This window comes from Anser anser (genome assembly GCF_964211835.1).
Source record: "Anser anser genome assembly, chromosome: 1".
Lineage (NCBI taxonomy): Eukaryota > Metazoa > Chordata > Aves > Anseriformes > Anatidae > Anser > Anser anser.
Window position 1 is genome coordinate 102,929,332 of NC_139720.1, and position 14,688 is coordinate 102,944,019.

The following is a 14,688-nucleotide window of genomic DNA, read 5'->3' on the forward strand; positions in this document are numbered from 1 at the left end:
CTCTGGTGCCTGGACTACCTATCTCCTCTTCCTCCTGCTCTGACCTTGGTGTCCCCTCTGCTATTTCTCTCTTTCTATTCCCTCCTCCTCTCTCTGTCTGGTGTTTTCTGACCTTAAATATTGGTTGCCCAGAAGTGCCATACATATCCAATCAGCTCAGCTCTGTCCTGCAGTTGGCCATTGCAGAACCAACTGGAAACAGTTGTCTGGCATGGGAAATCCCCTAGCCTTTTCCAACAGAAGATACCCCTTCAGTCTCATCCACTACTAAAACCTTGCCACAAAAAGTCCCATATATTACGATACCCAACAAGGATATTTAGATCTCATGATCTGTATAGCTCCCTCCACTCCATCCCTTTCAAAATATGGTTCAATCTGTTTTCCTTCCTGTACTCCAACAATCTTTCCCTCAGACATCAAAACTGGATAAAGGGATAAAAGTCGATCCCCTGAGCTACAGAAACAGCAAGTGGATAGTTGGTTGGTAATTACAGATGTAGGGGTACGCATATAGTAATGGCACATTTTCAGTGATAGGGGGATACTACTATGGGACAGAATAGAAAAACAGACATAGAGCTTGATTGACAGAACTGCACTGGAATTAATTTGTATTTTGGACATGAGAAGGAAAAAAGAGAAATTCCATATTACTAAACTAATAGTTTTATATCACTGACCTCAAGCTCACTTTACTTCTTCTTTTAAAAGTGTCAGCTTAGCACTTTTGTCAAGTAGTCATTTCTCTTTTTTCCCCACATTCTCATTTTTGAAATATTTCTAAAAAAATGTTTTAGTTGTGAATTCTGAGCACTATTTGCAAAAGCATCTGGTAACTTAAATCCCATGTGACTTTTAGATAAAAGCTCTGGATAAGCAGTGGGTACTGAATACCAAGAAATGTATCCCATTGTAAACAGGTTTGTGGGAATGGAATCCAGGAACGACCATTTTAATTAATGAATCTGTCAATTTGAGAGAAGCCAATCAGTCCAGAATTTTGGGAACCAGTAATCTAGGATGGCCCAATCATCTAGAACTTTCCATTCTAGGCCCTCTGTATGGAAAAACCCTTAGAGTTGCAGGAAACCCTGCAAGGCAAGGCACCCTGTTTATATACACCTATAGGAAGAAAATAAACCAGGATTCGAACCTTCATTTTCCCTCTGTAAACTGCCTTTCTCTTCTCTGGCTGTTGAGCATGAGAAGAGGTCTACTTGGATATAGTGAAAAGTGAATCCCCCCCCCACCACATTACATCCTGTACCACCTGTAGGGTTAACTGCTCATGGATGTTATTTCACTTTTCTGATTAGCTGGAGAAATTTGCCATATAGTAAGACCCAACAGGCAGTCTTATGAAACAAATGAAAGAAAGAATATCTTAAGTCATGGTAGGGGTCAGGAAAGACAAAGTTATCTTGGAAAGGTAGCAGGAAAGACAAAGATATCTACTTTGAATGCTTCTTGTCAGATTCTTTGTACTAAATAAAGAGGTAACAGCTGGTCCAGACAGGACTCCGCAGGCTTCCATATGGTGAGGAGGAGGGAAATGCCCACACACTCCTCTACCACAGCATAAGAGAACTTGCTTCTCCTTTCTATCCTATAGTTCACTCTTTAGTCTTGATAAAAAGAGCTTTATGCAGGATGTTCAGTAGAGATCTGCTCTTAGACTACTGCTTTTGCTATGTATTTCATAAAGAACACTATATATATCCCAGTGTCCTTTTGTTCACAGGAAGAACTGAGAATATACACAGAGAAGTACTGGAAAGGACTCTGTGCAAAGATAATACGCAAGCAAGAGTACAAAGTACACTAGCAGAACGTGGCTCCATTCAGACAAGACAGCAACATATTTTTAGCAGAAGAGGAGATGAGGAATGGCCGTAAAGGCAGAAGATTTTGCGAAAAACATGAGGAGAAAAATTATCTTCTAACATTCAAGTTGACTAGTTGGTTGTCTTTTCCAATTTTTGCCTGTTCTAAGCTGAGGAAGTGACTAATGGGTGTAGCATTCTGTAGTTTGATAGACTGTCATTATTTCAGTTGTAATCCTTAAAATATTTGCTCATTCTTATCTATGTTCAGCTCCTGCAATAATAGGCTGCAGGGGAGTATCAGCTTTCATTGAAGACTACAAAAAATGGAACCTTCAAGAATCTAGAAAAAAAAATCCTAATTTTTATTTGCCAAGCCTAATTTCCATATTTTTGGAGTACTTATGACTACTATCTGATACTGAATTATTGACTGGTAGTTTACCTGGATTTTGGAATAGTCACACTACTGATAAAGACAACAGTGCTAGTGCCATATAGAGCTGCTATATGACTGGCTGAGCTTTCTGTCGCAGCAGCAGCGCTGTATGAATGTAGTGACATTTCTTTCAGGATGAGCAAGATGAAAAGGCACACATTTTGATTGTTCTCGAAGAATAAACAAATAAAAAGTACTAACCAACTTCCTTTCATAAGTGTCCAACATTCCTTTCATAAGTGTCTAGCACAATGAACTGTGTTTTAATAATGTTATTTTGCATAATCCCAACCACTTAATGAAACAGGAATTAGGTAACACACTGACAACCATTAACTACCCATTGCATTTGAGCTCAGTGTTAACCAAAATGTTTGTACTCTCAGTGTCCCAGACAAACTCTTGAATAAGTTACAATCCAACTTTAAAATTGTGTCTGCAGCTGAAGCTGGGTTCCACATTAGATGTAATTTTTTAGAATACTAACTGTGATGCAGCAACATTTTACATTGTTAAGAATCCAAATATATGTATATCAAAAACAAGGAAGCTCCACAATAACATTATACACAAAATTATATAAGCAACATAAACAGCATTTTGGTTTAATAGATTGTGTTAAGGTTGAGATGGGAAGACATTCATGACATTAGACTGACATTCAGATTCATATCACGGTTTTGGCTGGGATAGAGTTAATTGTCTTTGTAGGGGCTCATACAATGCTGCATTTTGGATTTTTGATGAAAAAAGTGGTGATAAAACACCAATGTTCTTAGTTGTTGCAGATCAGTGCTTATACGGAGACAAGGACCTTTCTGAATCTTATGCTGCCCTGCCAGCTAGGAGGCTGGAGGTGTCCACGAAGTTGGAAGGGACACAGCCAGGACAGCTGACCCAAACTGAATAGAGATATTCCATACCATATGACATCAAGCTCAGCAATAAAAACTGGAGTAAAGAAGGAGGAGGACTGGTAATGGTGTTCGGAGCAATGGCATTTTTCTTCCCAAGAAACCATTACGCAAGATGAGCCCTGCCTTCCTGGAAGTGGCTGAACAACTGCCTGCCAATGGGAAGTGGCAAATGAATTCCTTCTTTTGTTTTGTTTGCATGCATGGCTTTTGCTTTACCTAGTCAACTATCTTTATCTCAATCTACAAATTCTCGCACTTCTACCTTTCTGTTTATCTCCCCCATCCCACCTGGAGACAGTGAACGAGTGGCTGTGTGGTACTTAGCTGCCTGCCAGGGTAGAAACACAACAGTCCTTTTTGATGCCCAACATAGAACCCAAAGGTTCTGAGATGCTGACAGGTTTGATTGCAGTGTGCAAGAGCAAATTTTAGATGTTACAGCTGTTTAGCTTCTAATTAGCAGGTTCCTATAATTGCCACAGAGCTTGCTTGCTGTATGTTAGAGTCCAGTGTTTGTTAGTGGCTGCTTTTCCTTCTTTCACATGCTCTACTCCTTATTATCTTGCTTTGCTGTACCTGGGAGCATTTTGACAAGAACTGTGGACACGTGTCTGGGCTAGCAGATGGCCAGGGCATCACTGCTGTTCCTGTGCTCCTGTACTGAACAGGCTGGAACTCCAGACTGAACTTGAGTCAGAGGGACTTGTGGATGAATCCACATGGGAGCACGTACATTCCAAAGCATCTCTGGCCACAGATAAGTCCACTTTGGAGCAAAGTACACTTTGAAGCATCTGTGGCCACAGAGAAATCCGTGCCACAGCAGGTACACCTTACAGTGTCTCTGTCCATGGATAAGGCCATGCCAGAACACCTCGGAGTGCCTGTGGCCATGGATAATACCACAACACGGCAGGTGTCTGTCTGAAGGGACCTCTGGTCTGAAGGGACAAGGGGTGGAGATTGTGATGGATATACCTTTAAATTGTTGTAACCCTTGATCTGAGTTGCATGTTATAAGGAGTCCTACAGAAGGAAACACTCAAAACAATGGAGAACAAGCCTTACAAGACAGTGCAAGTACAGCAATGACCCAACCTGAGCTGGCTTTGGCATCCAGTAACTTCACACAACACACCATCTCTCCTGTCCCGAGTGACCATCATAACAGACAGAAGCTAAGTCAGGGAGTAAAAGATCTCAGTGGATGCTTTATTAACATTTTATGGAAATTCCACTGGGATTGTCTTTAGACTAAGTGAATGATATCTGTGTATTAATTGCTGTGTGGTGATTAATTCACAGATTCACAGATTTCTCTAGGTTGGAAGAGACCTCAAGATCATCGAGTCCAACCTCCGACCTAACACTAAGTACTCCACTAAACCATATCCCTAAGCTCTACATCTAAACGTCTTTTAAAGACCTCCAGGGATGGTGACTCCACCACCTCCCTGGGCAGCCCGTTCCAATGCTTAATAACCCTTTCGGTAAAGAAGTACTTCCTAACATCCAACCTAAAACTCCCCTGTCGCAACTTTAGCCCATTCCCCCTCGTCCTGTCACTAGGCACGTGGGAGAATAGACCAACCCCCACCTCTCTACAGCCTCCTTTCAGGTAACTGTAGAGAGCGATGAGGTCGCCCCTGAGCCTCCTCTTCTCCAGGCTGAACAAGCCCAGCTCCCTCAGCCGCTCCTCGTAAGACTTGTTCTCCAGACCCCTCACCAGCTTGGTCGCCCTTCTCTGGACTCGCTCGAGCACGTCCATGTCCTTCCTGTAGCGAGGGGCCCAAAACTGAACACAGTACTCGAGGTGCGGCCTCACCAGAGCCGAGTACAGGGGCACAATCACTTCCCTCGACCTGCTGGCCACACTGCTTCTTATACAGGCCAGGATGCCGTTGGCCTTCTTGGCCACCTGAGCACACTGCTGGATCATATTCAGCCGACTATCCACCAATACTCCCAGGTCCTTCTCGGCCAGGCAGCTTTCCAGCCACTCATCTCCCAGCCTGTAGCTCTGCTTGGGGTTGTTGCAGCCCAGGTGCAGGACCCGGCACTTGGCCTTGTTGAACTTCATGCAGTTGACCTCAGCCCATCGCTCCAGCCTATCCAGATCCTCCTGCAGAGCCTTCCTGCCCTCGAGCAGATCGACACACGCACTTAGCTTGGTGTCATCTGCAAACTTACTGAGGGTGCACTGGACGCCCTCATCCAGATCATCAATAAAGATATTAAAGAGGACCGGCCCCAGTACCGAGCCCTGGGGGACTCCACTAGTGACCGGCCTCCAACCAGATTTGACTCCATTCACCACAACTCTCTGGGCCCGGCCATCCAGCCAGTTTCTAACCCAGCGAAGCGTACGCCAGTCCAAGCCCCGAGCAGCCAGTTTCTTGAGGAGAATGCTGTGGGGAACGGTGTCAAAAGCCTTACTGAGGTCAAGGTAGACCACGTCCACAGCCTTTCCCTCATCCACCAAGCGCGTCACTTGGTCATAGAAGGAGATCAGGTTCGTCAAGCAGGACCTGCCTTTCATAAACCCATGCTGACTGGGCCTGATCGCCTGCAAATGAGGATGTATTGGAAAGTGTGGGACCTGAGCAGGACCTAAGTGGTATGGAATTAAATGTCACGACAGTTTGGCAAGACTTTGGCCAAATACCTTTACTGGGTGATAGGCAATTTATTCTACTTCCTCCTACAAGTATTTCACACAAAGTAGCATCGGCCTCAAGACAGAGAGCACTTTAGAAGTCTAATGATAATACCATTATCACTGTTCCTTACTGAATCAGACTCACGGACCCCTACTTCATGTTCCCTGTTCCATGACCAGGTTGCTGCTATTTCCCCTTTCTTTTTTGACCACTAGTTTCAGTAGCACTAGCAAGAGGGCCCAAGCTACTTAAGATGGTAGAGTGTATTAGATCTGGTGTCAGCTCTGCTCCATGTGGCACCTCTACTTCAATACTGTTGCACATTGGTAAAGAAGTGGAACTACATTTTAGTTGGCTAGTTACAACTTCTCATTTTGCAGACAGAACCCAATAGGCAGCTTGAACAAAGGCCTGAATGGAATTTCCAGACATGTTCTTAGCACCAAGAAGCGGTCCCTCCAATACTAGTCTGAGAAACTGAAAACATAAGGAGAAGAGACTGCAAGTAAGCACTCTTAGAAATTATTGATGAGAATTATTTCATCTCATAGGTCTGTGAACTTCCAAATATGCAAACAAACTCCCAGGCAAATGCCAAATATGCAAACACACAGGACCAACAAAGTGGCCAACAAAGTGGAGTAGAGAAAAAAGCCTCTCACCTTGGCAGGCTCGTTCATCATCAACAGGTTGGTAGCCAGCCTTGCAGGTGCATCGTCCAATGGCCACCATCCACTCCCCTTCTCCATTGCAGTGCAATCGAACACCTGAAGACCCAGTTGTGCTTGTATCTTCAGCATTTGCTACACATTTCCCTGGTGACTCCACCAGTGAGGTTCTTTCCCCTCCAGCAAAAGTTTCAGGGAAAGAGGCAAATCCTTTCACTACAGCTGGGCACTTGTAGAAAAAGACCTGGACTGCCACCAGGGACATGCAAGCTCCTGAGTCCTGGAAGGCCAGGTAGAAGCCATGCTTAGTGAGTGGCCCAAAGCTGCGTACTTTAATATTCATCTTTACTACCTTCCCTGTGCTGTCCACCTGGGAAAAGCTTTCATCAGCTGCAATAGTATCCACCTTTGTCCAGGGGCCTTCACGCCATTCTGGCAGTTCCTGAGAGGCTATGTCGGTATCTGACTGGTGGTAGTAGAGTGTGAAAGTCTCCTTGCAAGAAGAGGCCACAGTGCGCATGCTGGCACAATCTCTCACTGAAAAACGGAGGCGGACATGGACTCGGTGGGCTCCACGTCGTTCTATGAAATGAGTACGCAACCAGTTATTCTGACCTGGTTCAGCCACATTACAGACTTCAAAGGTTCGGATCTGGCGCTTCTTGTCATCCAGAACACTTACTTCATCCCACTATAATGGATATATGGGAGAGAAAAAGAAGAAGAAATAGTATAAAAAATAGGGATTCGGTGTTCAACTGTACCAGAAATACAAGACAGGCTTTCTTCCCTTCCTTTTTTCTTTCTTTTTTATGTTTATGACAAGATTTGAGTCTGCTGCTGTCATGTGCAGCACAGCACTATAGACAGGACAAAGTACTACCTTGTAAAGAAAAGCTTCTAATGCCTGTAAGAAAGAACTGTTGCAAGACATAACTCATACAAAACTCTCATACAGCACTGAGGATCTTTAAGTCACAGAGTCACACCTTTCCACACTACTCCCCTATCTCTCACGTCCACAAACATGCACAACACAAGTAAGACAGAGGAACAAGAGACCACTTTTTGAAGAAAATATTAAAGCAGAAGTCCCTCCTCCACAACTCCACCACAGTTAGTCTGTGTAGAGGGTTGGCTAGAGACCTTATAAATATTTTCGAAGGAGGGGGTAAGGAAGAAGGTAAGGAAGAGGCAATAGTATTATACCCAGTATCCTCTTCTCTTCTGGTTCTGAACAACAGACTGTGTTCAAATTGTTCTTATGTCCAAAAATATAAACCAAGCCTCATTGGTTCCAGTCTCCTTTTCTTTATCAACTGCATGCACATCATCCCAGCAGAGGTAAGGTCAAGAAACAGACAAGAGAAATGCTTACCCCATCAGAAGGGTGAGTGGTCCAGCCAATCTCTGAGGTTTCTCCAGTTGTATCCAGAAGTATTTCTGTTTATATTTAAAAAGATTAAATAAAAAAGTACTTTGTGCTCTTCTGAGTCAGGCAAAAATCTTATCTGTCCCTCACAAGATTGTCTTTGAAAAAAACAAAAACAAAAAAACAACTTTTGTAGAGGGCTTCCACACACCCAGAATATACATTCATATTTTGAGATTAAATACAGTAGGCTACATCTATACTAGGAAACTAAGCAAGACCAAGACAGAGGCGCAGGGCATATGATCACGCTTATGCCATCATTAGTAAGTTGTTTTGAAATATTCTTGCCAGACAAAACCTCTCCCAGGCAAAGTTTAAGTGTACTCACAGCACTAAACAATTATCATAATGAGCAGTACAGGTGAGGGCACCCTCCTTTTGGAAAGGAAAGGGTGGGACAGAGACTTACATAAATGTATGGCAGGCTTTCCTCAGGAACATGTTTATCCATTTTATATGCATATGTAAATATGGACACAAAACTAAAACACCTTTTTTTGCAGCTCTGGAACCAAATTTTTACGGGAATTTAGTATCATGACCCAGCTGATCTTGTAATGCATTCACTTTGTTCTGGAGCAGGGCATTAAGCTGCAAGCCTGTGTGTGAGTATCAGTTTCATCAGAAACTCAATGTTAAATGACTCAATGTTAAAAGACTCAATGTCTCTTGTATTTGTTCAGGAGTACATGCAGAACTTAACAGGTCTAGCTTATTCCCACAAGTGGTCTGCATTTCCGTTGAAAGTCAGTCTACCACTGGAGACAGGTACTAGACTCAACAGCTCTTGGAGATGCTATTCTTTGTTCAGGTACGAAGCAATACAGAACAGATTTTGACAGTGCAAGCTATGCACATGGTGTCCTCCAGCAGAGTATATCAGGTCTGAAACCACCCTGGAAGATATTGTTATGCAAGCATGTGTGCTTTTCTGTGCACATTTTTAATGGGGTTGTAGGAGAAGAAAAAGACTCAATCAAATAGAAATTTACATGTGTTCATAGAATCATTAAGGCTGGAAAAAACCTCCAAGATCATGTTGTCCAACCATTCCCCCTACCACCACTATCACCCACTAAACCATGTCCCTAAGCACCATGTCCAACCTTTCCTTAAATAACCCCAGGGATCAAATTCATCCTGGACCAGAACTTACTAAAAAGTTGCTTTTGGCAAGCAGGGCATTAAAGCCTTTGCTCATACTCAGTAGCACCTTATCCTGGAATTAATCTTGCTGAAGTGAATAGGCATTTTTTTAATTAGGAGAATCACAACCTGAGGATGTGTTAATATACACTGTACAGGTAGACTTTTTATTTTTCTTAAATTCTGTAAAGTCAATCTCTTTTTGTTTGCTTCTTTTTTTTGTTGTTACTTTGTGTAAAAAAGATGAAAAAACACTGGAAAATAAAAACAGCAGCAACTTCCATCTTAATTACACACAGGATTCATTAATCCCTTTACAAAGGTTATTTAAGGATATGATTGTCCCATCTTTTATTGACTCCTATTTCCAAATTACAGATAGCCAATTTCACCATCCTTATCAGTAATTCTTTGGATTTGGTCCACATTAATCATAGAAATATAGAATGGTTTGGGTTGGAAGGAAGCTTACAGCTCTAGTTCCAAACCCTCTGCCATGGGCAGGGACACCTTCCACTGTATCAGATTGCTCAAAGCCCCAAAGCCTTGAACACTTCCAGGGATGGGGCATCCACAACTTTCCTGGGCAAGCTTTACCACCCTCATAGTAAAGAATTTCTTCCAAATATCTAATCTAAATCTACCCTCTTTCAGTTTAAAGCCATTATCCTGTGTCTTATCACTACACTTCCTGATAAAGTTTCTTTCCCATCTTTCTTGTGTGCTGGAAGGCTGTTATAAGGTCTCCTGGAGCCTTCTCTTCTCCAGGCCGAACAACCCCAATTCTTTTAGCCTGTCTTCATAGGATAGAAACACCAGCCTCCTGATCATTCTCGTGGCCCTCCTCTGAACTTGCTCAGGTCCAAGTCCTTCTTATGCTGGAGGCCCCAGACCTGAATGCAGTACTCTAGGTGAGGTCTTATGAGAGCAGAGGGTGAGAATCACTTTCCTAAACCTGCTAGCTACACTTCTTTTGATCCAGCCCAGAATATGACTGGCATTCCGGGCTCCAAGCACACGTTGTTAGGTCATGTTGAGTTTTTCATCCACCAATACCCCCAAGCCCTTCACTGTAGGGCTGCCCTCAATCTATTCTCAAACCCAGCCTGTATTCAGGCTTGGGATTGCCCTCTTCAGGTGAAAGATCCTGCACATGGCCTTGCTGAACTTCATGAGATTCTCACAGGCTCACCTCTCAAGCCTGTCAGGGTCCCTCTGGATGGCATTCCATCCCTCCAGTATGTCGGCCACACCAGACAGCTTGGTGTTGTCAGCAAACTCACTGAGGGTGCACTCAATCCCACTGTCCATGTCACCAACAAAGATGTTTTATAGTGCCAGTCCCAATACTGACCCCTGAGGAATGCCACTTGTCACTGGTCTCCATCTGGACATCAAGCCATTGACTGCAACTCCAGCAAATTCCATATCCACCTAGTGGTCCATCCATCAAGCCATGTCTCTCCAATTTAGAGACAAGGATGTTGTGTAGGACAGTGTCAAATGCCTTGCACAAGTCCAGGTAGATGACATCAGTTGCTCTTACCTTATCCATGAACACTGCTACCCCATTGCAGAAGGCCACCAAACTGTCCGGCACAATTTTCCCTTAGTGAAGCTATGGTGGCTGTCACCAATCACCTCTTTGTTTTCCAAATGCCTCGGCAAAATTTCCCAGCAGATCTGCTCCATGATCTTGCCAGGCACAGAGGTGAGACTGGCTGGCCCGTAGTTCCCGAGATTTTCATTTTTTTCCCTTTTTAAAAATGGGAGTTATGTTTCCTCTTTTCCAGTTGGTGGGAACTTTACCAAGCTGCCACGACTTCTCAAATATGATGGATAGTGGCTTAGCAACTTCATCCACCAGCTCCCTCAAGATCCTTGGATGCATTCATCAGGTCCTATTCTACCACACAGGTCGCTGAAGAAGACAAAGTATGGTCTCCTGAAGTCCAGTTCAGTGAGCTTGCTGGGCACCCTCCTTGCTGCCCTAAGGATCTTGAAGTCCACCACTTCATGGTCACTGCAGCCAAGGCTGCCTTGAACTTCACATTCCCCACAAGCCTCTCCTTGTTGGTTAGAATGAGGTCCAGAATAGCACCTCTCTTCCTTGGCTCCTTTATCACTTGGAGAAGGAAGTTATCATCAACATATTCCAGGAATGTCCTGGATTGCTTATGCCCTGCTTTGTTGTCCCTCCAACAAATATCATGGTTGCTGAAGTCTTCCATGAGGACCAGGGCTTGTGAATGTGAGGCTGCTCCTATCTGTCTATAGAGGGGCTCATCTGGTTGGTCATCCTGGTTGAGTGACTTGTTAGGGACCCCCATCAAAATATCACCTGTCCCTGTCGTCCCTTTAATCCTGACCCATAAGCTCTTCTTCACCTTCTCATCCATCCTTAGGTGCAGCTCCATGCACTCCAGCTGCTCACTGACATAGAGGGTGACACCCCCTCCTCATCTCCCCTGCCTGTCCTTCCTGAAGAACCTGTATCCTTCCATTCCAACACTCCAGTCATTGGAGCCATCCCACCATGTCTCTGTGATAACAATAAGATCATAGTCTTGCAGGCATGTGCACATCTCTAACTCCTCGTTTATTCCCTGTGTTACGTGCCTTTGCATAGAGGCATTTGAGTTGGGCCCCTGATGAAGCTGACTTACTGGTTGGGGTGGCTGGAATTCCTTCATGCTGCTCTTCGGGTGCTCTCCCGCTGATCTGTGATCCTTCTCTAGGCTCTGGGCATCTATTGCTGGCACTAGCATCAAACTGGTAGGAGTTGGATGGATTGAGGTTCCCCTCCTCTAGCAACTTTAGTTTAAAGCCCTCTTCCCCAGCTTGGCAAGCCTGTGACTGAAGATCTTTTCCCCTCCTGTGACAGATGGACCCCATCAGCCCCCAGTAGATGAGGTTTCTCAAAGTGAGTCCCAAGGTCTGAGTAGATGAACCCCTGGCTGTGGTACCAGCAGCCCTGTAACTGTTTTTTGATTCACCAGATTTGACTGGCCCTCTCAAATCCCCTTCTTTTGACCAGGAGGACTGATGAAAAAATACCTGTGCTCCAGAGCCCTTTACTGCTGCCACCAGTGCTCTGTTATCCCTCCTGATACTTCTCAGACTTCTGGTTGTTATCACTGGTGCCCATGTGAAACAACAACAGCTGTATCAGGGGGCTGTATGAGGTTTGGTAGTTTCTCAGTGACATTCCTGTTAAAAGCCCGTGAAGCAACATACCTCTCCACAGAGTGCATCAGGTTGGCAAATAGGTGCCTCTGCACCTCTAACAGTCTGTACCCTCTGTACCCTAACAGTCCCAGGTGCTGGGTTATGTGTACTCCAAGTACTCCACTTAGACAGTGGAACAGCCCTCCTTTGAAAGGTGAGAAATCATCAGAAAGGACAGAGTAAACCCATCCTAAGGTAAACATGATCAAGTGATCATGGTTAATCAGGCTTCAGGTTTCAGCATGGCCCAGAACTTAGGTTTCCTATATTCCTACATGAGATCTTATATTTCTTTGGCTTTCCTGAGGAGCAGCTGCAGTTCCCAGCTTCAAAAGCAGTGCAAAATATCCCAGGCGGATTGCCAGAAATAGAAAGATCGGTCACCAGTGGTGTTCCCCAGGGGACAGTGTTGGGGTCCATCCTCTTTGATATCTTCATTGATGATTTTGGATGAGGGAATTGAGCACACCCTCAGTAAGTCTGCAGACAACACCAAGCTGGGGGGAAGTGTCAATCTGCTGGAGGATAGGAAGGCCCTGCAGATGGATCTGGACAGGATGGGTCGATGGTCAGAGGCCAATGGGATGAGGTTTAACATGGCTAAGTGCTGGGTGCTGCACTTGGAGCACAACAAACCCATGCAAAGCTACAGGCTTGGTGCAGAGTGGCTTGAAAGCTGTGCAGAGGAAAAGGATCTGGGGGTGCTAGTCGATGCTCACCTGAACACGAGCTGACAGTGTGCCCAGGTGGCCAAGAAGGCCAATAGCATCCTGGCTTCTATTGGAATAGTGTAGCCAGCAGGATTAGGGAGGTGATCGTTCCTCTGTACTATACTCTGGTGAGGCCGCACGTCGAGTACTGTCTTCAGTTTTGGGCCCCTCACTACAAGAAAGACATCGAGGCCATACAGCGTGTCAAGAGAAGGGCTACGAAGCTGGAAAAGGGCCTGGAACACAGGAACTATGAGGAGTGGCTGAGGAAACTGGGGTTGTTTAGTGTGGAGAAGAGGAGGCTCGGTGGTGACCTTATTGCTCTCTACAACTACCTGAAAGGAAGCTGTGGGGAGCTGGGAATCAGCCTCTTCTCACAGATAACTAGCGATAGGACTAGAGGGAATGGCCTGTAGTTGTGCCAGGGGTGGTTTAGGTTGGTAATTAGGAGAAATTTATTCTCAAAAAGAGGAGTCAAGCATTGGAACAAGTTGCCCAGGGAGGTGGTGAAGTCACCATCCCTGGGGGTGTTTAAGGAAAAGCTGGACATGGTACTTAGGAGCATGGTTTAGTGGGTGACATTGGTGGTAGAGGTATGGTTTGACCAGATGATCTTGGAGGTCTTTTCCAACCTTAATGCTTCTACGATTCTATGATTCTTGTGTTGGGGGCCCCACCCTCCAAGTAAATTTCCCACTTTGTCATAACCACTGAATAAAAAGTTTGCTATTATTTTTATAACAAAAAGTCTTCTTTACAGTTCAGCTATGACTTAACATGACAAAATAAGCTAGTTATAAAATATGCCTCCTTATATTAGAGAATATATACAAAACCAACCTATATGAGACAAATGAGTTTGATTTTTTTTTTCTTAAGATAAATCTATACTGTGAAGTCATTCTGGTAATGAATATTCCACTATCACACCTGTACTCACATGTAATTAATAAAAGTCATGTGGAGTTAACAGAATATATATCTAGTGAGTTCCATGCAGTAAAATAATTTTTGACCACTTGCTATGTGACAGCAAAATGCTGTGTATCAATGTATCGAAGCTGTCATCAGCATTAAGGAGTTCTCACACCTCAGTCAGGAGTTATGTAACATCCATGAAAGACATAAATAACAGCCAGATGGTTCAGGCTGGGAACTACACAGCTATTTGTAAGGTAACACAGCATTTAAGCTTTATTTTTCTCTTTCATTTTCTCAGTCTTTCATTAAAGCTTTTGGGGAACTTCCATGATTTGAGTGTTGTATTTTATTCTATTTTTTTTAATCCTCTGTTGATGTCAGGAAATGTAGAAAACCGGAAACAAACGAAAAAAATGGCACTGAATGCTTAGTTTCAGCTTTGCATATGCAATCAAATTAAATTAATAACTACAACTTTCCTAGTAATACAGTATAATATGTATTCCTCCACAGCTTAAGATCTTCATTCTGCAAATAACCAACTGTTGAGTCTAGAACTTACCCAACTGCCTAATTCCACTGCCATCAAACTAAATACTTTTGATAATAGTACAATATGATGTTCAAAGCTTATTTATGTTTTTGTGCTTTTTTGATTGTTTGTTTGTTTCAGAAATATTAACAAGTCAGCTTGGGTCTTCTGTGGTTTTACTAAAGCATACACTGAAAGTCCCAGAT

General features: G+C 43.8%; 1 protein-coding gene across 9 annotated transcripts in view; it reads right to left on the reverse strand.

The window, feature by feature from the left end:
• The window catches only part of EPHB6 (EPH receptor B6), a 91,860-nt gene that overhangs the window by 51,833 nt on the left and 25,339 nt on the right, over positions 1–14,688 (reverse strand). For 7 of the 9 annotated variants that reach the window (XM_083827668.1, XM_083827670.1, XM_083827675.1 and 4 more), the window contains 2 exons: positions 7,889–7,953; positions 6,505–7,201 (listed from right to left, as the gene is read on the reverse strand). In XM_083827668.1, coding sequence (XP_083683794.1) covers positions 6,505–7,201; positions 7,889–7,953 — 762 coding nt within the window. Of the gene's footprint in view, positions 1–6,504; positions 7,202–7,888; positions 8,041–14,688 lie in introns of all 9 variants that reach the window. The other 2 variants (XM_083827674.1, XM_083827676.1) reach the window with 1 other exon arrangement.